This window comes from Periophthalmus magnuspinnatus, chromosome 1 (genome assembly GCF_009829125.3).
Source record: "Periophthalmus magnuspinnatus isolate fPerMag1 chromosome 1, fPerMag1.2.pri, whole genome shotgun sequence".
In the NCBI taxonomy this organism is placed as follows: domain Eukaryota; kingdom Metazoa; phylum Chordata; class Actinopteri; order Gobiiformes; family Gobiidae; genus Periophthalmus; species Periophthalmus magnuspinnatus.
The window spans coordinates 1,646,057-1,666,263 of NC_047126.1; the positions used below are offsets into that span (position 1 = coordinate 1,646,057).

Consider the following 20,207-nt stretch of genomic DNA (forward strand, 5'->3'; position numbering starts at 1 on the left):
TAGCTTCACTCCATGTTTTTAGCTTCAGTCCATGTTTTTAGCGTTACTTTTATCACACTTAAAGACGCTGTTGGACTTGTATTCAGTCTGATGTGCATCTGTCCATAGAGAAACAAGCACTTAAAAACTTACATAAGACATTTATTTATTTATTTAATTAATTAATTTATTTAATTTATTTATTTTTGTTTGTGTTTGTTTCTTGGTTTAAAGTGTTTTTAGACTTAAAGGTGGAAACGCGCTGCATAAAAACGTCGCCCAAAGTCTCGTCGTTGAAGTTAAAAACGTGAGAGCGACGCAGAGGCAGGTGCTCGGACGCGCCTCGGCTCATCGTCGGGGGGGGGCGGGGCTAAACCCGCGGTGCGAGGGCATAATGGCGGCGATATTAATTTGTGGGCGTCGGCCGAGGTCTGGAACGTACAGAGAACAGCGGAGCGGCCCAGACAAAACACACATTGTGCCGCTGGGTCACAGATGGCGTGATGGACCACTCCTCCACGTTCAGAGGGAGACGGCTGCAGATTAACCGCCGCTGACCCCAACATGGCCGCCAAGGACAAGTGATGATGATGAGGAGGAGGAGGAGGGAGCGAGAAGAGAGAGCGACGTGTTCAGATGTTTCTCCATGTTCTGGTCGTTTCTTCTCTTTGAGCCTCTGAAGTTTTATTTGGACTGATTCATGTTTGAGTTTAATCTTTAATCCACTATTTTCAAGACGCCATTTTGTCGATTTACCCCCGTTTAACCTCCACTGTGACACGCCCACTGTGACACGCCCACTGTGACACGCCCACTGTGACGTTCACACTTCCTATTTTCTTAATCGTTGATACTCGTAGGATTCTGCAGTGTCGCGTCGTCATTTTGGTACAAATTTTAAAAAACGTGCTGTTCTACTGCGACGTGCGTCTGTCCACAGGGGGCGCTACAGCTACACGCCGCTTTGTTGTGACGACATTTACGGCGACGTCAGCTCCTATTGGACACCGCAGTTTTCTAACGCGAAAGTCAGCAGATTTGTTTGTTTTATGAAGTGTTTTTAGATGAATATTGTGATTTAAAAAGTGTAAATTATAACAAAATGATCCACAGAGATGAGAACCATAAAGACACAAGCTCAATAGAACTGCTTAAAAAAACAAACAAAAAAAAACCAACTAAAAGGGTTAAGCAATTACTGACCTTTTAATCAATGATCTCCTCCTGTTTCTCACGAAGACATTTAACTAAATGTTTAAATTCTTCTTGAACGTCTTCTACTTCCTGCTCTGAATCTTTGATCGAGTGTTTCAAAAAGTCTTTTTCTGCCCTTTCCTTTTGAATATCTCGATCTAACCGGCTCACCTCCCTTTTAGAGATCTCCAGTTTATTTTCCAAATCTTTCTGCTCCTGACTCCACTTTTCTCTGTCCTCCTCAAACTTCATTTCTTTGATTTTGTGCAGTTTGAGTTGTTGCTTAAGATTTTCGTTTTCTTTTTCTAACTCTGCCGTTCCGTGTGAATCGTCCCCTCGTTCATGATGTTCCTCAGTCGTTTCTCTGGTTTCAGTCTGAGTTTCTGCAGTGGATGTTTGAAGCTCAGACTCTTTTAGACTGAGCTGAGACTTGAGTGTTTTCATCTCCATTTCATATTTTAGGACTTTCTTCTCAGTTTCTCTTTCTGCTTCCTGCCACTGTCTAAACTGCGTCTCCATTGTGCGTTCTTTCAGAGTGAGCGCTGAGTCTTTATTTCGCAGACTCTCTACTTTGTCCAACAATTGAATATTTTGTTGTTTTAGTGAGTCCAGATCCTCGCTCTGTTTTACGGCGTCTTTATCTTTGGTGAGTTTATCAGAACTGCACGTTTCTGGCTTTACTCGTTTCAGTCTTTTGATCTGAGCCTGAATGTCCTTTGCGTTCATTGTTGTGTTTGTGAATCTGTTTCACTAGTGAGTTATTCTCTATTACTATAATCTGTTACTCGTGAGTTTATCGTGAGTTTATCAGACAAGTTCTTCTGCTTCAGCTCTACAAACTCTCTGAAACTAAAGCTTTGAGGCTTTACAGGCTGTGCCACTTTGTGACATCACACAGTTCTAGATTTAGGATGTTTTAGAAAAAAAAAAAATAATAATAATAATAAAAAAATAATAATAGTAAGAAAAAGAAGAATTATTATTATCATTATCATCATTATTATTATTATTATTATTATTATTATTATTATTATTATTATTATTATTATCATTATTATTATCATTATTATTATTATTATTGTTTGTGATTATGTATATTTTGTATTTATTTTTAGTATGAGGGAGAGTTTTTTTCTTTTCTTCTTAAAGCTGCTGTGAGCATAATTCCTATCTTTTCCGTTTATTTGAAGCTGCTCTTAAATCCTGGTTAAATTCCCGGTCTGTCCACTGCAGCAGGACGTCCGTGTCTTTGGAATGTCCACTCGAGTGTTCCACGTGTGTCTCTGGAAATCATCAGGACGAGTGACGGAGCCAGTGGGATATTTGCTCATGAATCTTGCCTCATTCCGCCTTTTCTGAGTTGGCGATACGCTCCGCCGTCCCGGGGGATTCTGGGACGTTTTTATGCTTCCTGGACGAGCTCCGTGTTTGAGTTTGAAAGTCGTTTTAATCTTTGGAGAGTCTTTGTATCGTGTTTTGAGAAAAACGTGTTTAGACCGTTTATATAAATGGACGCAGCTAACCCTCTGCCGCCGCGATACAAACAGGAAGTGATCATGTGCACTTCCTGCTCCAGTGACTCTGGCTCCAATTCACTTTCTGTTGAAAATCTGTCCCCTCTCTCTGTCTCTGCTGCTTCAGACTCATTTTGGTCTTAAATGTTCAGATTAACCCTCTACATGATCCTGGGGTTTTTTCAGTTTATTTTTGAAGTTATTTTTATTTTTATTTATTTATTTTTTTTTGGACTAATTTTGAGTTTTTGTTTGTTTTTCTTGTTATTTTGAGGTTTTATTTTAGTTATTTTAAATTTTTTAAATTTTTTTTTCTTATTTTGAGATGTGTTTTTTTTAAGTTCACTTTCTTTCTTTCTTTCTTTTTGTTATTTTGAGGTTTATTTGTTTAAATTTTCTTGTTATCTTGGGTTAATTTATTTATATTTTGTTATTTTGAGGTTTTTTTATTATTATTATTTTGTATTTTTTTATTATTTGGAGTTTGTTTTTGTTTGTTTTTTCAGTTTATTTATTTATTTATTTTTAAATATCTGTCTCCTCTCTCTGTCTCTGCTGCTTCAGACTCATTCTGGTCTTAAATGTTCGTATTAACCCTCTACATGATCCTGGGGTTTTTATTTCACTATTGTGTCTGTAAATCAAGATATGAACATTAATAACAGACAAATCAGGTCCTTCTTTCCCCGAGGTCGCTCCTGTTAGCGTTAGCAACAGGTTTGATTGACAGCGTTGCTAAGGGACATTACCTTCAACAGCCTCGCTCTGGATTGGCTCTTTGGTTGCTGTGATACTTGCGCGCCCTGGAGCTGGACCACCGGGGGGCGCTGTCACACTCGTCTAACCCAGGAACGGCTCCCTGTGTCACAGTTTACACGTTTATCCTCAGTCCGGCTCCGTTCTCCAGCCTGTTCCGGTTCGTCTTTTGCTCCTTCCTGTTTTTCCTGCAGCTGTCGTTCATTTCTTCCTCAGCTCAGGGTCGTCTTTATAAACTCGTCGTCTTTATAAACTCCTCCGTTCAGTCAGTCGTTGTTCGATTGTTGATCTGAGCGACACTCGGCTCTGAATCTGAAACACTCTGTCGTTTGTATTTCTGCAGTTCTGGACCTTTTTTTTATCCCTGCTCCTGAGTTTATTCTCACAGACTGTTTCCTTATTGAAGCCCCAAGACTTTCATTCTTCAGTTGTTTGTTTCCTGATTTATCACATTCAGAGTTTCCTGTTTGTCTCTTTCTGTTGTATTCGACTGTTCTCTTTGTGTTACATTTGAGTCCAGTTCACCTGCGCACCATCTGAACCCGGGTACCCGCTCTTAAACCCCCCTCCCCGGCCACAAAGCAAAGAGCGCCCCGCCAAAAGAAAGTCACCCCGGTGGTACTATCCCAAATTCCAAAATGTTGAGCTGTTAAGAGGCGTATTCCAGTTCCAGATTCCAATTTCAAATTCCAAAAGGCGAAATCCGTGAAGTATCCTCTTTATTTTTTACATTATTCTCTCTGTTTTTGTCTGTAAAACCCCTCACCACACACTTTATACACTTTTCTCACACAGGCGTTCACATTTTATCACATTTTTCTCTCGTTTAAACACAAAGTTCAAACCTTCGTAGGCGTCTTTGTCGGTGCAGAACGTTTCATCGACATTGTGGGTTTTGTCGGGGAGAAAACAAATTGCAAACGTACAGCACTTCAGAGTCACACTGAGATCCAACGTTTATGTGAATTTGTCTGAACACATTCTGTACTGGACAGGAGACACGGCACGGAGGAGACTGATGGACAATGGTCTACAGTCCAACAGCCAATCAGGACGCACGACACAATGGTCTACAGTCCAACAGCCAATCAGGACGCACGACACAATGGTCTACAGTCCAACAGCCAATCAGGACGCACGACACAATGGTCTACAGTCCAACAGCCAATCAGGACGCACGACACAATGGTCTACAGTCCAACAGCCAATCAGGACGCACGACACAATGCACGTTTATACTCTGTAAAAAAAAACAAACGTGAAATTGTACTAAAAAAATGCGAAAGGTGAACTGTGATATAGCGACAGACGACTGTATTCCAAATTCCAGATTCCAATCCCAACTTGCTCTTTATTTGATCTGAAATCGAGTTGGAATCACGGAACTCGCCCTCGCCCGTTTGGAGCGCGGCGGTTAGCACGTTAGCTCTGTCCGTTCACACGCACAGTCTCCGCTCCTGCCCCTTAAACGTGACCATCATCCGCTCATAAAACGACGCAGACCCGTCATCCCCCGTCTGCGCCGCGCTCTCAACCCGGGACGATTAGCTTAAATGCTCCGGAGCGCGCTTTGATAGCGGAGCCAAAGGTGAAGCTCTCAGTTACGTCGGCTCTGGGCGCAGTGAAAGAGCGTTCACAAAGCGGCGGAGTAACTACATCTACTCGGGGGCCGGTCTGAGCTCCGCGCGGCAGGACGGCCCGCACTTCCCCATCGCACAAAGGGAACGGTTGTCCTCCCTGCAGGGGACGGCCCGGCCTTAAATAGGGGTCCGGGGGCGTCTCTGGGGTACGCTAATGGGGAACGAATGGCTATCAAAGACGAGTATCATGAAGCGTCGGGGGGGAAGACGAGAAAGTAAAACGGCCTCCATCATTTATATGGAAATGAGCTCAGTCCTGTACACGGCTCACGCTGCCTGAGCTCGTGTGTTTTCTCACAAAACTACTTCAAAATGTACTACTACTGCGTCACTACGTCTAAAACCGTTCAAACGCTCCGTGGTCGGACGGCGCCGCTCTGAACCTCCGATTCTTCTCTCGCTTTTATTCTGTTTTTGTTTATACAGAGAAAGGCCCGATGAGAGAACAGTTTAAGTAAAAGTACAGATACTGGCCCAAAAATACTCAAGTAAAAGTAAAAGTATCACGTAAAAGAATCTGCTTGAGTAAAAGTATTAAAGTACCTGTTTAAAAATGTACTTAAAGAGTAAAAAGTAAAAGTATTTCTCACAGATTTTGAGACTTTAAAGCTTCAAATGTGGAGATTTTGATAAAAATTTGAGCTAAATTTTGTTCAACAGAAACAAATGAATCAAGCATTTTTTTTTTCTATTTTGCTCATTTTTGTTGTATTTTATTTTTGTTTTAAGTAAATAAATAAATGCTGCTTTCCCTCTGCTCTGGTATTCGTTGATATCGACAGAATGATTTTTAAAGATTTTTTTAGTTTTTTTAGTTCAGTTTTCCACATATAAATATAAATCAATGTTAACATTTTCCAACTGAATCGATTGTTATTTTCCTGTTATTATTTATATTTATTTTGGGGTTTTTTTTGTGTTAAAAATAAACCCTCAGCCTTTTCAGCAGCTCTCACACAATAAGAAAAATACTTTTACTTTTGAGTCATGTTCAAAAATGTAGTGGTACAAGTGGTAAAAGTACAGATACTGCTCTCAAATGTATTTATTTATTTATTGTTTATTTATTCATTAATTGTTTTGTTTGTTAATGTATTTATTTATATATTTATGTTTGTATTTATTTCACTCACCTAAAGCACATCTCACAGTCTGTTTTTATTCAAGCCTGAAAAGGAGAGAGAAAAATAAAACTGTCCCACCTCGTCTAAAGTAAATACTGTGAAGTTCCATCCATCCATTTTCTTCCGCTTATCCGGGGCCGGGTCGCGGGGGCAGCAGTCTAAGCAGGGACTCCCAGACTTCCCTCACCCCGGACACGTCCTCCAGCTCCTCCGGTGGGACCCCAAGGCGTTCCCAGGCCAGCCGAGAGACATAGTCCCTCCAGCGTGTCCTGGGTCTTCCCCGGGGCCTCCTCCCGGTGGGACATGCCCAGAACACCTCCCTAGGGAGGCGTCCAGGAGGCATCCTGAGCAGATGCCCGAGCCTCAGCTGGTTCCTCTCAACGTGTAGGAGCAGCGGCTCTACTCCGAGCTCCTCCCGTGTGACCGAGCTCCTCACCCTATCCCTAAGGGTGTGCCCGGCCACTCTGCGGAGGAAACCCATTTCAGCCGCTTGTATCCGCGATCTTGTCCTTTCGGTCATTACCCAAAGCTCATGACCATAGGTGAGGGCAGGAACGTAGATTGACCGGTAAATCGAGAGCTTCGCCTTCCGGCTCAGCTCCTTCTTTACCACAACGGACCGATACAGCGACCGCATCACTGCAGACGCTGCACCGATCCGCCTGTCAATCTCACGCTCCATCCTTCCCTCACTCGTGAACAAGACCCCGAGATACTTGAACTCCTCCACTTGGGGCAGAGACTCACCACCCACCCGGAGAGAGCAAACCACCTTTTTCCGGTCGAGAACCATGGCCTCGGATTTGGAGGAGCTGATTCTCATCCCAGCCGCTTCACACTCGGCTGCATACCGCCCCAGTGCCTGCTGCAGGTCCTGGCTCGAAGAAGCATCAGGACAACATCATCTGCAAACAGCAGAGATGAAATCCTGTGGTTCCCAAACCAGACCCCCTCCGGCCCCTGGCTGCGCCTAGAAATTCTGTCCATAAATATAATGAACAGAACCGGTGACAAAGGGCAGCCCTGGCGGAGTCCAACATGCACTGGGAACAGGTCTGACTTACTGCCGGCAATGAACACAGCTCCTGCTCCGGTCATACAGGGACCGGACAGCCCTTAGCAAAGAGCCCCGGACCCCATACTCCCAGAGCACCCCCCAAAGGACACCACGAGGGACACGGTCGAATGCCTTCTCCAGATCCACAAAACACATGTGGACTGGTTGGGCATACTCCCATGAGCCCTCGAGGACCCGATGGAGAGTATAGAGCTGGTCCAGTGTTCCACGACCAGGACGAAAACCACACTGCTCCTCCTGAATCCGAGGTTCGACTATCGGTCGGATTCTCCTCTCCAGTCCCTGGAATAGACCTTACCGGGAAGGCTGAGGAGTGTGATTCCCCTGTAATTGGAACACACCCTCCGGTCCCCCTTTTTATACAGAGGGACCACCACCCCGGTCTGCCATTCCACAGGTACTGTCCCCGACCGCCACGCGATGTTGCAGAGACGTGTCAGCCAAGACAGCCCCACAACATCCAGAGACCTGAGGTACTCAGGACGGATCTCATCCACCCCCGGAGCCACCGAGGAGCTTGCCAACCACCTCAGTGACTTCAGCCAGGGTGATGGACGAGTCCGCCCCTGGGTCCCCAGTTTCTGCTTCCTCCTCGGAAGACGTGACAGTGGGATTGAGGAGATCCTCAAAGTATTCCTTCCACCGCCCCACAACATCCCCAGTCGAGGTCAGCAGCGCTCCAACCGCACTGTAAACAGTGTTGGTGAAGCACTGCTTCCCCCTCCTGAGGCGTCGGACGGTTTGCCAGAATCTCTTTGAGGCCGTCCGATAGTCCTCCTCCATGGCCTCCCCGAACTCGTGCTCGTGGCGTGTGCTCGTGGCGTGTGTGTGTGCTCGTGGCGTGTGTGTGTGCTCGTGGCGTGTGTGTGTGCTCGTGGCGTGTGCTTCTTAACCCCTCGGTGATCGATCATACGACTGAAGGCAGGTTCAGCTTCTCCTGCCAAGATCCATCGCCGTTCCCCGGGTCTCGTGTCGCTGTCGAGACGATGGAAAGAACATCTTAGTTTAGAAAGAAAAGAAATAGATTCTGTCTCTGCGTTTGGCGACGTAACGTGAGCGGATTTAAAACACAAAACTGACTCATGAGGTTTAATCCATGTTCTAATGATGTTAACACGTCAAAAACAGACCTGGAGTTGTGTTTTGTTTCATTCACACATGTTTTTCTACATCTACAAAGCTCAAAACGCTCTGTTCCACCTTGTGATGTCATCAAGTGGTAGTTTTCACATTAACTCCGCCTCCTTTTACCTTTAGTTCAGTCGAGATAAGAGACAACTCCAGGACTGAAATGATCCAAATGATTCTATAAATGAAGGTGTGTGGAGTTTAAAAACACAGTGGAGCACTTCCTGTATCGCCACATGATGACATCACAAGGTGGAACAGAGTGTTTTCAGTTTGAGAGAAGAACTCAGGATAAATCTGCAGGTTTGTCTGTGTGGCCAGATCAGGTTTATCTGAGTCTTCTGAGTGTGTATCTTTGGTTTTGTTCTATAAAACTGAATTTATTTTAAAAAATCGCCGAAGGTTTGAACTTTGTGTTTAAACGAGAGAGAAATGTGAGAAAAGTGTATAAAGTGTGTGGTGAGGGGTTTTACAGACTTAAATCGGCACTAAACTGGACATTTTCTAACAGCACTCACTTTAATACGTCGAGTTTCTCTGTTTTTCTGATGTTGTTGTTTATTTTTACCTCTAGACTATTTTATTTTTAACCATATATTTTTTACAACTTTTATATTTTTATTATTCAGTGTTTTTTGTTGCACTTTATCGCCAAAATAAGTTCCTAGTTTGTGAGTTTTCAATACAAGTCTTCTGCTTCTGACTCTGATTCTAAAACAAACAGAATAAAAAATAAACAAAGCCGATACTTCGTGGATTTCGTCTATTGTGGGTTATTTTTAGAACGTAACCACGGCGATAAACCAGGGGCCACTGTAATGTCAAAATACAAAAGTGATGTGTACTTGAAGGAAAAAGAGAAAGAAAAGAAAGAAAGAGGAAGGAGGAAGAGGGAAAAAAGGAACGAGAGAAGGTAAAAAGAAGGAAAAGAAGAAGGCAGAAAGGAAAAGGAAAAAATAAATAAAAGAGAACGGAGACTCAGCCCTAGTTATAACTTCATAACTAAACTCACTCATTCATTTTTCCTGATCAATAATAAAACATTAGCTCATTGTAAGACCCCGCCCCCTGACTCCACCCCCTGACCCCGCCCCCTGACTCCGCCCCAAACTCTGATCATTGTTTTATTTCTATGTCTTTTCATTTTCTTGTCTGTTTCTTCGTCTCTTTTGCCTTTTTCTGTCTGTTATGTTTTGTACTGTACTGTTTTGTTTTTTTTTTTTCACAAATAAAATTTTTAAAAAAAGAAAAAAAGAAGAGAATAAAATAATAATAATAATAAAGATAAAATAAAACAGTTTGGATTTTCTGGAGGTGTTTTGTGTGACGGGTCTCGCTGCTTAAACGTCTGTGGAGGGATAATTCGTCCTCCTGACCTCTTTTTCTCGCCCGCTGACCCCTTCACGGCCTCCTCCTCCTCCCCCTCCTCCTCCTCCTCCCCCCCCTCCTCCTCCTCCTCCCCCTCCTCCTCCTCCTCCCCCTACTCCTCCTCCTCCTCGCCCTCCTCCTCCTCCTTCAGGCTGATGTGGTGGTGGTCTCTGTGTCTCTGCTGTGGAGGGGCTGGAGGTGACGAGGGTGGGGTTGGGGTTGGTGGGGGACGGGCGGGGGACGGGTGGGGGCACCATTCCCACAGTCCCGTGGAGAATAAGTGGGCGGGGCCGATGGCGGTTTGTGGCTGTGTAAATAAGTTGAGTTTTAACCGTGATGTTTCTGGTTCGTCCCACAGACTGTGAGTCCTACTGCAAAGCCTCAAAAGGAAAACTGAAGATCAACATGAAGAAGTACTGCAAGAAGGACTACGGTGAGTGTCACAAGCACACAAAAACACACAAAAACACACAAAAACACACAAAAACACACGAAAAACACACAAAAACACACAAAAACACACGAAAACACACAAAAACACAAAAACACAGAGAAACACACAAAAACACACGAAAAACACACAAAAACACACAAAAACACACAAAAACACACAAAAACACAAAAACACAGAGAAACACACAAAAACACACGAAAAACACACGAAAAACACACGAAAAACACAGAGAAACACACAAAAACACACAAAAACACACAAAAACACACAAAAAACACAGAGAAACACAGAAAAACACACAAAAACACACAAAAACACACAAAAACACAGAGAAACACAGAAAAACACACGAAAAACACACAAAAACACACAAAAACAGACAGAAAAACACACAAAAACACAGAGAAACAGAAAAACACAGAAAAACACAGAAAAACACACAAAAACACAGAGAAACACACAAAAACACAGAAAAAACACAGAAAAACACAGAAAAACACAAAAAACAGAAAAACACAAAAAACAGAAAAACACACGAAAAAAACACAGATAAACACAGAAAACACAGAAAAAACACACAAAAACACACAAAAAACAGAAAACCACACGAAAAACACAAAAAACACAGAAAAAACACAGAAAAAACAGAAAAATACACGAAAAACAAAAAACACACGAAAACACACGAAAAAACAGAAAAACACACGAAAAAAACACAGATAAACACAGAAAACACAGAAAAAACTCAGAAAAACACACGAAAAACACACAAAAAAACAGAAAACCACACGAAAAACACACAAAAAACACAGAAAACACACGAAAAACACAAAAACACAGAAAAACACAGAAAAAACACAGAAAAAACACACAAAAACAGACAGAAAAACACACAAAAACGCACAAAAACACACCATAGAGATGAACAGTTTTCTTTGTGCAGGGAAAAAGTCTCAAAATGTCTCCGTCAGTTTTCAACGTGAAAGTCGGCGACTCGTTTCTTTTATTTCTTGGTTTTTCGATGAATATTGTGATTTTAAACGTGTAAATTGTCACTTAATGATCCGCAGTGTGAGGGATTATAACTCCAGAGCGAGGACAATGTGTCGTCTTTAAAGCGCCGCATTCCTGTGAGCGCTGGTCCGCCGCGCCTTTCAGAGGTGTGGATAAGACGTGTGACCCTCGACCTCCGACCCCGCTGCGTTTGAAGTGGCTGGAGACACTGACACGCGGATCTGAAGGGGTTAAGACGGAAGAAACACGTCCACGTCCACCGAGATGTTTGTCCAGAAATAAAAACACACAACACGGTCCAGCTCACTGTGACACGCTTTTCACCAACGTTCTGCGGAAATGTGGGACTTTTCTAGAATGTGTGCATAATTTTGTTTTTAAAAAAGAACATTCTACAAAATTGTGTGACTTTTCTAGAATGTTCTGCGGAATTTTGTTCGTTTAAAAAAATGTTCTACAAAATTTTATGACTTTTCTAGAACATTCTGCAGGATTTTGTGATTTTTTTCTAGAACATTCTGCAGAACTTTATGAGTTTTCTGGAACTTTCAGCGTAATTTTATGAAATGAGCCTGAGAGGAATTTGGAAACAAAAGAATTAACGAAACAAAACAAAGAAACAGTTTGACAAAAGGTTCACGAGGACAAAAGACGAGACAAAAGCAGCTGATGATCCAGTTTAAATGGAGAATGTTTGAGTTACACGGGCTCGCCTCTCCACAGATCTGATAAAGCAGAAACATCACCACTGTGACCAGCAGGTGGTGCACCTTTCACCGGAGGAGTTTTATATATATATGTATTTAATAGGACTTTAACAGGACTTTAAAGGGACTTTAACGGGATTTTAGCAGGACTTTAGTGGGACTTTAACAGAACTTTAGCAGAATTTTAAAGGGACTTTAGCGGGACTTTAACGGTATTTTAACAGGACTTGACCCGACTTTAATGGGACTTTAACGGGATTTTAGCGTGAGTTTGGCGGAACTTTAACAGGACTTTAACTGGACTTTAATGGGACTTTAACGGGACTTTAACAGGAGTTTAACGGAACTTTAGCGGGACTTTAACGGGACTTTAACAGGAGTTTAACGGAACTTTAGCGGGACTTTAACGGGACTTTAACAGGACTTTAACAGGTCTTTAACAGGACTTTAGCGGGTCTTTAGTGGGACTTTAATGGGTCTTTAACAGGACTTTATCAGGACTTCAGCAGGACTTTAACAGGACTTTAACGGGACTTTAACAGGACTTTAACGGGACTTTAACAGGACTTTAACAGGACTTTAACAGGACTTTAACAGGACTTTAACAGGTCTTTATCAGGTCTTTATCAGGACTTCAGCGGGTCTTTATCAGGACTTTAACAGACCAAACGCACAGACTGTAGGACGTCTTTAGTGCGATTCAAACCAGGCGTGAGCGGAGGCTTCAGTCGCCCCGGGAGGCGCCGCACACGGGGTAAACGTTGGATCTGACTCTACACTTTGTGCTCTCACTGCTGTTCAAACACAAACACAGAAAACAGAAGCAAACAGCGGCGGCGTCTGGTGCAACGTGCTGCTGGGGTCAACGAGAGGTCAGCAAACACGCGGCGCAAAAGAGCCGGAGTCTTTAGAGTTTGTAAACAATGGGACGGGCACAAGATGGACGACAAACTACAAGCTGGAGTAGTTTAGAAATGTTTATGTTCATTTTACCCAAAAAACGCTGCAAAAATGTTACATAAATGCATCTGACACCTGCTCGACTCGTGGAGAGGTTATGGGTTTGCCTGGAATGTTCCACAATACGGCATTAAAATGATCTATTTAGAATGGATTCACATACAGGTCTTAGGTGTCATTGCCTTAAAACAGTGGTCTCCTCTCCACAGATCTGGCTGGTCTCCCTTGAGGTTGGACTGATCCTTTTAAATTAGATTTAATATTTTACAAAATATCTAAACGTTTTTAGGTTTAAAAGTTTACTTCCTGGTTCAAAATGATGACATCACACTAAAGGCATTTGATAACTGTTACCTAGCAACCATGTGGCACACCGGGTCAAACTCCTCTAAAGTCACAGAGATTAAGATTTGACAAATAAAATGATAAGAAAACACCTTTATTTAGTTGAAATGATGTTTAAAATATCATAAAAATGTGTTTCTGGTCTGTATATCGTGTAAATTGTACCAAATGTTTGGACAGAATTCTCTGTGTGAAACTATAATTTACATTTACAACAGATTTTATCGCAGCAAATCAAACTCCGTCACAAACTTTAAAACCAAACGATGCCGTGGAGTCGAGCCCGTGTCAGTGATGAGACGTTAAACTCAGAGCTGCTGTGGGACAAAGACGTGATTCACACTTTCACGTCTCTGGTGTCAAACTCAGGCCCAGGACTAAACTCCGGCTTTTCTCTGAGTCACAAACACAAAGAGCTCATCACGTCTAAAGCTGCGCTCGTCCTCGTCTCCCGCCCTCGTCTCCCTTGTCTCCCGTCGTCCTCGTCTCCCGTCGTCCTCGTCTCCCGTCGCCCTCGTCTCCCGTCGCCCTCGTCTCCCGTCGCCCTCGTCTCCCGTCGCCCTCGTCTCCCTCGTCTCCCGCCCTCGTCTCCCGCCCTCGTCTCCCGTCGTCCTCGTCTCCCTCGTCTCCCGCCCTCGTCTCCCGTCGCCCTCGTCTCCCGTCGCCCTCGTCTCCCGTCGCCCTCGTCTCCCGTCGCCCTCGTCTCCCGTCGCCCTCGTCTCCCGTCGCCCTCGTCTCCCTCGTCTCCCGTCGCCCTCGTCTCCCTTCGCCCTCGTCTCCCTTCGCCCTCGTCTCCCTTCGCCCTCATCTCCCTCGTCTCCCGTCGTCCTCGTCTCCCGTCGCCCTCGTCTCCCTTCGCCCTCGTCTCCCTTCGCCCTCGTCTCCTTCGCCCCCCGTCGTCCTCGTCTCCCGTCGTCCTCGTCTCCCGTCGTCCTCGTCTCCCGTCGCCCTCGTCTCCCGTCGCCCTCGTCTCCCGTCGCCCTTGTCTCCCGTCGTCCTCGTCTCCCCCCTGTCACCGGGGCGTGGCTCAGGTCATGCAGGTGTGAGCGGCGCCACAGAACGCTCTGTGTTTACGACGCAAGAAAAGTGGAGGAACAGCATCGTAATTTTCTCCCAAACAAATGGATTTGAACTTAAAATTCCGTTAATCGATGTTTTTCCCACAAAACACGACTCCAGGTCTGTTTTTGAGGAGGTCACAGCAGCAGAACATGGATTAAAGTGACACAGGAGCTTTAAGAATAAAACATTTGTGTAACATTTTATCACGTTGCTAAACTAAAGTGCAGGTCGTTCCCGCGGCGTCACAGACTCACGTGAGGTGGAGTTTATCGTTTAAGTGTAAAGATCCTGCTGAGACGAGCCTTTTTTCTCCATCAGCTCTTAACTGAAGTGTGTCTCTTTCCTCTGTGAGACGTGCTGAGTTCGGGTCCTTCTCGTTTCCTCCTCTGTCCGTCCATCTCTCGCTCCGTCCATCTGCGGCGTCTTCCCTCTCCCTCTGGCTCCACCGCCGCTTCCTAATCACATTATAAATCACACAGGCTTTTGTCAGGACTCGAGAGCGGAGCTTAAAGAAATACAGCAGAAAAAGCAGATTTTAACAAGGAAAATAAACAAAACACACAAACTTTTTCCCCTTTGAGACGACTCAGACTCATTTTATTATGATCGAAGTGTCACCCACCGCAGCATCAGAAACTAAGACATGTTTTATTTCAGTACAGTCGTAAATGCTCAAAACTCGATGACGATTTCACTTTTAGACACAAAATAATCGTTTCTTTAAATCCGCCCTGTTGAGCTTGTGTCTATAGTTATAATCTGTGACACTCGTGGATTATTCTGTTACAATTTACACATTTTAAATCACAATATTCATCTAAAACAACTTAATAAAACAAATAAGTCCAAACTGCAGTGTCCAGTATGAGCTGACGTCGCCGACACAGGGATTAAAAACTCAATTAAAAGTCGATTTTGCAGAATAGATGTGATTTAATACTGTGGTTTTATAGTTTATTACAGAGCACAGCACATAAAAACAAATACACAATCAGGACCGTGACCGTAACATTTAACTACATACAAAATATATACTATAAAAAGTCCTGTGTGTTCACTTTAATTTAGAAAAGTAACTGTAATCTGAACACCACCAAATTAAAAAGTAACTGTACCAGATATAGTTACTCCAAATGAATGTTCAGAGTGTGTGTTTATGTGTGTTTATGTGTGTTTATGTGTGTTTATGTGTGTTTATGTGTGTTTATGTGTGTTTATGTGTGTTTATGTGTGTTTATGTATTTAGCACATTGTTTATTTAAATGTACAGAGCTAACCTGTTAGCCGCCGCTGCTGCGCTCCAAACAGGAAGTGATCACGGGTGCACTTCCTGCTCCGTCGACTCCAATTCACTTTCATCCGTTCATGTTCTGTCTCTTCTTCGGGGCCCGGGGCAGGAGTCTAAAGAGGGACTCCCAGACTTCCCTCACCCCAGACACGTCCTCCAGCTCCTCTGTCCCTGCTACTGTCGGACACATTTTGTTCTTAAATGTTCATATTAACCCTCTACATGATCCTGGGGTACATTTTTTTTAGTTATTTAGATTTTTTTGTTTGTTATTTTTATTATTATTTTTTGTTATATTGAGTTTTGTTTTTGTTTTTTTAGTTTTGTTTGTTATTTTGAGTTTTTTTTGTTGTAATTTTTATTATAATTTCTTTTAGTTGTTTTGAGTTTTTTTTTTTTTTTTTTTTTCTTTCTTTTTGTTATTTTGAGGGTTGTTTTTTTAGTTTTTGGGTGTTTTTTTTTGTTTTTTTTTATATTTAGATTTTTTTGAAAACTGTCCTCTCTCTGTCCCTGCTGCTATTATTATTATTTTTTGTTATATTGAGGTTTTTGTTTGTTTGTAATTTTTATCATAATTTCTTTTTGTTGTTTTGAGGGTTTTTTTGTGTGTTTATTTTCTTAATTTTTTTTGAGGGTTTTTTTTTTAGTTTTTTTTTTTTTTTTATATATATATATTTAGATTTTTTTTTTAAACTGTCCCCTCTCTCTGTCTCTGCTGCTTCAGACTCATTCTGGTCTTAAATGTTCGTATTAACCCTCTACATGATCCTGGGGTTTTTATTTCACTATTGTGTCTGTTATTAATGTTCATATCTTGATTTACAGACAGATCCTTGGACACTCTACACTTCCTCTTTGACTTCACTCTCTGCCCGTGCCTTCTGTTAAACCCTGTTATCTCTGTTTCTCGCAGCGGTCCAGGCGCACATCCTGAAGGCGGACAAGGCGGGCGAGTGGTGGAAGTTCACCGTCAACATCATCTCGGTGTACAAACAGGGCGAGAGCCGGATCCGCCGCGGGGACCAGTTCCTGTGGGTGCGGGCCAAAGACGTGGCGTGTAAATGCCCCAAAATCAAACCGGGGAAAAAGTACCTGCTCCTGGGCAGCGACGAGGCGTCCCCCGGGCAGGGCGGGGTCGTGGCGGACAAGGGCAGCCTGGTGATCCAGTGGAGAGACACGTGGGCACGCCGGCTCCGGAAGTTTCAGCAGAGAGAGAAGAAAGGCAAATGTAAGAAGCCCTGAGCCGAGAACGAGCGGAAACACGGGAGAGACACGGGACTACAGAGAACGGACTGTTTATGTCGCTGCTTTTTGTGTAGAAGCATGAAGAGAAATATTTAGGATGATTTTTTTGTTTTGTTTTGTTATTAGTGAATTTTGGTTGAAGGAGCTCCCCCTACAGGTTTGGTTGTGCGTCGACTCTCGTGGATTTGCCGATTTTGCACCATTACCGCTGTGTAAAGACGGTTCTGTTTATTTCCTCTGTAGATTCACACGTGGGCGTTTCCGGTCGGCCGCCGGTGTAAAACGCAGGAGGCGGAGTCACTCGGCCGTTAGCGCCGCCGCTGCATGACGGGCGTTTGCGTTTCTTTGTATTTTTTTACGCGGGTGTTTTGGCGTCGTACGAACCGGCCTCGTGGTGCAGCGATTCACAAACGCATCAGGGTTTCAGCGGTTTACCACTCGCCTGCTCCGTGTGAAATAAACTCATGTTTGTTTTTTTTAAAGTATTATTACATGTTATTTTTATAGACCCGCCGGTTTACATGTGCTACGAAATGTCGACTTATAAACAAAAAGAATCATGATCACTTCCCACAGAAAACAGATTTAATTATTATTATTTTTATTTTTGGAAAGCAATAAAATTACAGCGCTACGCCCGGCAGCCTCAGTGTTAGCATCAATACTTCCTGTCAGCGTCGCTACTTCTTGTTAGCGTCACTACTTCCTGTCAGCGTCGCTACTTCCTGTCAGCGTCACTACTTCCTGTCCAGTTTCATCTCTGAGGTGCCAAGTTTCACTAAAATGAAAAATGAATAAATATTTAAAGATGAGGCAGTGGACAGAGCTGCAGGTGGGTCAGGGGTCAGGGGTCAGAGGTCAGAGGTCACGGTCAGACAGATGTATTTCCTTGATGTTCAACACGACATAAAAAAAAAGTACTTCACCAGAGACTTCTGTGTTTGGACGGAGGCATGTTTGTGTCTCAATGCTAATGCTAATGCTAATTCTTATAATTCGCATAATAAACATTAAAACTCCACAAACAAATGTATAGGTTCAGTTGGCAGACGTGTCCGCTAGCTAGCATGCTGCTGTGCACAGATTAACTTTAAAGACGTTGATAACGTGTGTGTTTTTTAAATAAATGGCCAAATCTGACGGTTCTGATCAGAGCGGCCGACGTCGTTAAACTCTGTCGATGTTTCCAGGACGACGTGTCAGAGCAGTTTTGAACATTTCCCCCACATGACGAATATCTGAATAACAATCACTTTTATTAAAATCAGAAAACATAAAATAAACATTCTGTTCAAATTAAAATAGATTAAAATAAAGACTATACAGTTATTTTTATATGTCGAATACTTGGCGTTGTTTTAATGTTTACTAGCGTTAGCATTGAAACACAAACATCTGTCTGTGAAGTTTTCGTTTATTTGTGTCACGTTTAACATGTTCCACCTGCAGCTTCCTGTCCACTGTCTGACCCTGAACCTCTGACCTCTGACCCCTGACCCACCTGCAGCTCTCTGTCCACTGCCTCATCTTTAAATATTTATTAATTTTAGTGAAACTTGGCAAAAACCTCATCGAGATAAAACTGGACAGGAAGTAGTAACGCTAACAGGAAGTAGTGACGCTAACAGTGAGGCAGAGGGCGCTGTTGTGCACAAAGCCAATACATTTCTCTACATCAGTAACAATAATAAAATTAAAGCCGCAAGCGGCATCGAACGGCCCTCGCGGGCCTTGCTTCGCACTCGGCCGACCCGGCACTCCCTGTGGGTGGCGCTGACGCGCCACTTGTCCCTTTTTTATTGCGACTTTGGGCTGCACTTGTCACCAAACAAGTCAAAACACATATGAAGTGCTGATGCACAAAATGCAAAAACATGGGTTTTCCAGGCATCGCCATGGCAACACCGTGCAAAATACACACTTGGCCCCTAGGACTTTTTTGACGGTGACGACCTGAAGAATCACTGTGCCAAATTTCACATTCCTCAATGAAGTGAATAAATCGTTATAAGACTTTGAAATGCATGAAAATTTGGAAATTTTCCCATTAGGATTACATGGGCGCTTTCGCGCATTGCCATGGCGACCCAGTGAAAAATATGACTTGGGTCTGATTGACTTTTTTGATCAGGATGACATGAAGAGTCATGGTGCCAAATTTCACATTATTCCATGAAACTAATATTTTTCCCATGAATGGGAAAAATTGGGAGATTTCCCATTAGCATAACATTGGCAATTTGGCGCATCGCCATGGCAACACGGTGCAAAAGACGACATAGGTCTGATTGACTTTATTGATTGGGATGACCCAATGGAATTGTGTGTCAAATTTGGTAACATTTGGGAAAACTAAATTTTCGGCCTTCAATACAAATTTATTAGATGTTCTGTAGGGGGCGCTATCGCGCCAATTTAGTTTCTGTCATAATGAGTAGCTTTAGGCCCGAAAGTTTTACAACTGATTTGAATTTGACCAAAATCGGACTTTGCATGTGCAAACGGGAGCAAATTTTGACTTTTGAAAATTGCAAAAATTCCGATGGAATTTTGCGGCTTCGCCGCACGGAAACCGTAAAAGGGATCATCATAAATTGGATAACTTTTGATGCCCCACTTGTCTAGATGATGTACAGTGATTTTCAGCCCTGCAGGTAAAGCGCCTTCAGAGGAGTTGACGAAAATGCGAGGTCAGCGAAAACGCTGACTCGGCATTTTAGAATTTTAAATCCAAGATGGTCGACTTCCGGTGCGTCAGGGGGCGTGGCCATAATAATCTTTTTTATTTGGCATCACTTGAAGAATGCGTGTACCAAATTTCGTGGCTCTACGCCAAAGTTGACGTCGGGACGTCTCCCATTGACGCAATGTATTTTGACTTTTGCAGGGGGCGCTGTCGCGCCATTCTTTTATGTCCAATGATGCACCACATAAAAAAATAAATTTTTCAGCAGACCTGAATTTTGGGCAAAATTTGGTGAGTTTTTGAAAATGTTCAGGGGGTCAAATTACTGCTCAAAGAGCAGAAGAAAGAAATAAAAAAAATAAAAATAATAATAATTTTAGCAAAAACAATATATCCGATAACATTAGAATGACATATTATACGTTTTTTGAAAGCTCTCGACTTTCCCCACGTCACCGTGGGGTCAATGGCGAATGACGAGCGCGTTAGCGCTCGTCATTCGCCATGACGTCGGGGTCCGCCATTGACCTCCCATTGACTTCCATTCATTTTAGCAGTAACAAGTATGGCCCATGCCTGCGGCATGGGGGCTTGGATAGGGCTCGATGCCAGGAGTGTGTTTGGGGACATTAGCGCTTCGCGCTGCGTCAGCGTCAACATTGAGT

General features: G+C 43.3%; 1 protein-coding gene across 1 annotated transcript in view; it reads left to right on the forward strand.

Moving 5' to 3' along the window:
* ntn1a (netrin 1a) overlaps nucleotides 1-17,490 on the forward strand; it is a 78,025-nt gene extending 60,535 nt beyond the window's left edge. The window contains exons 5-6 of the mRNA XM_033975549.2: nucleotides 10,140-10,214; nucleotides 16,525-17,490. Of these exons, the coding sequence (XP_033831440.2) occupies nucleotides 10,140-10,214; nucleotides 16,525-16,853 (404 nt within the window). The 3' untranslated portion in view covers nucleotides 16,854-17,490. The remainder of the gene's footprint in view (nucleotides 1-10,139; nucleotides 10,215-16,524) is intronic.
* The last annotated feature ends 2,717 nt before the right edge of the window (nucleotides 17,491-20,207 follow it).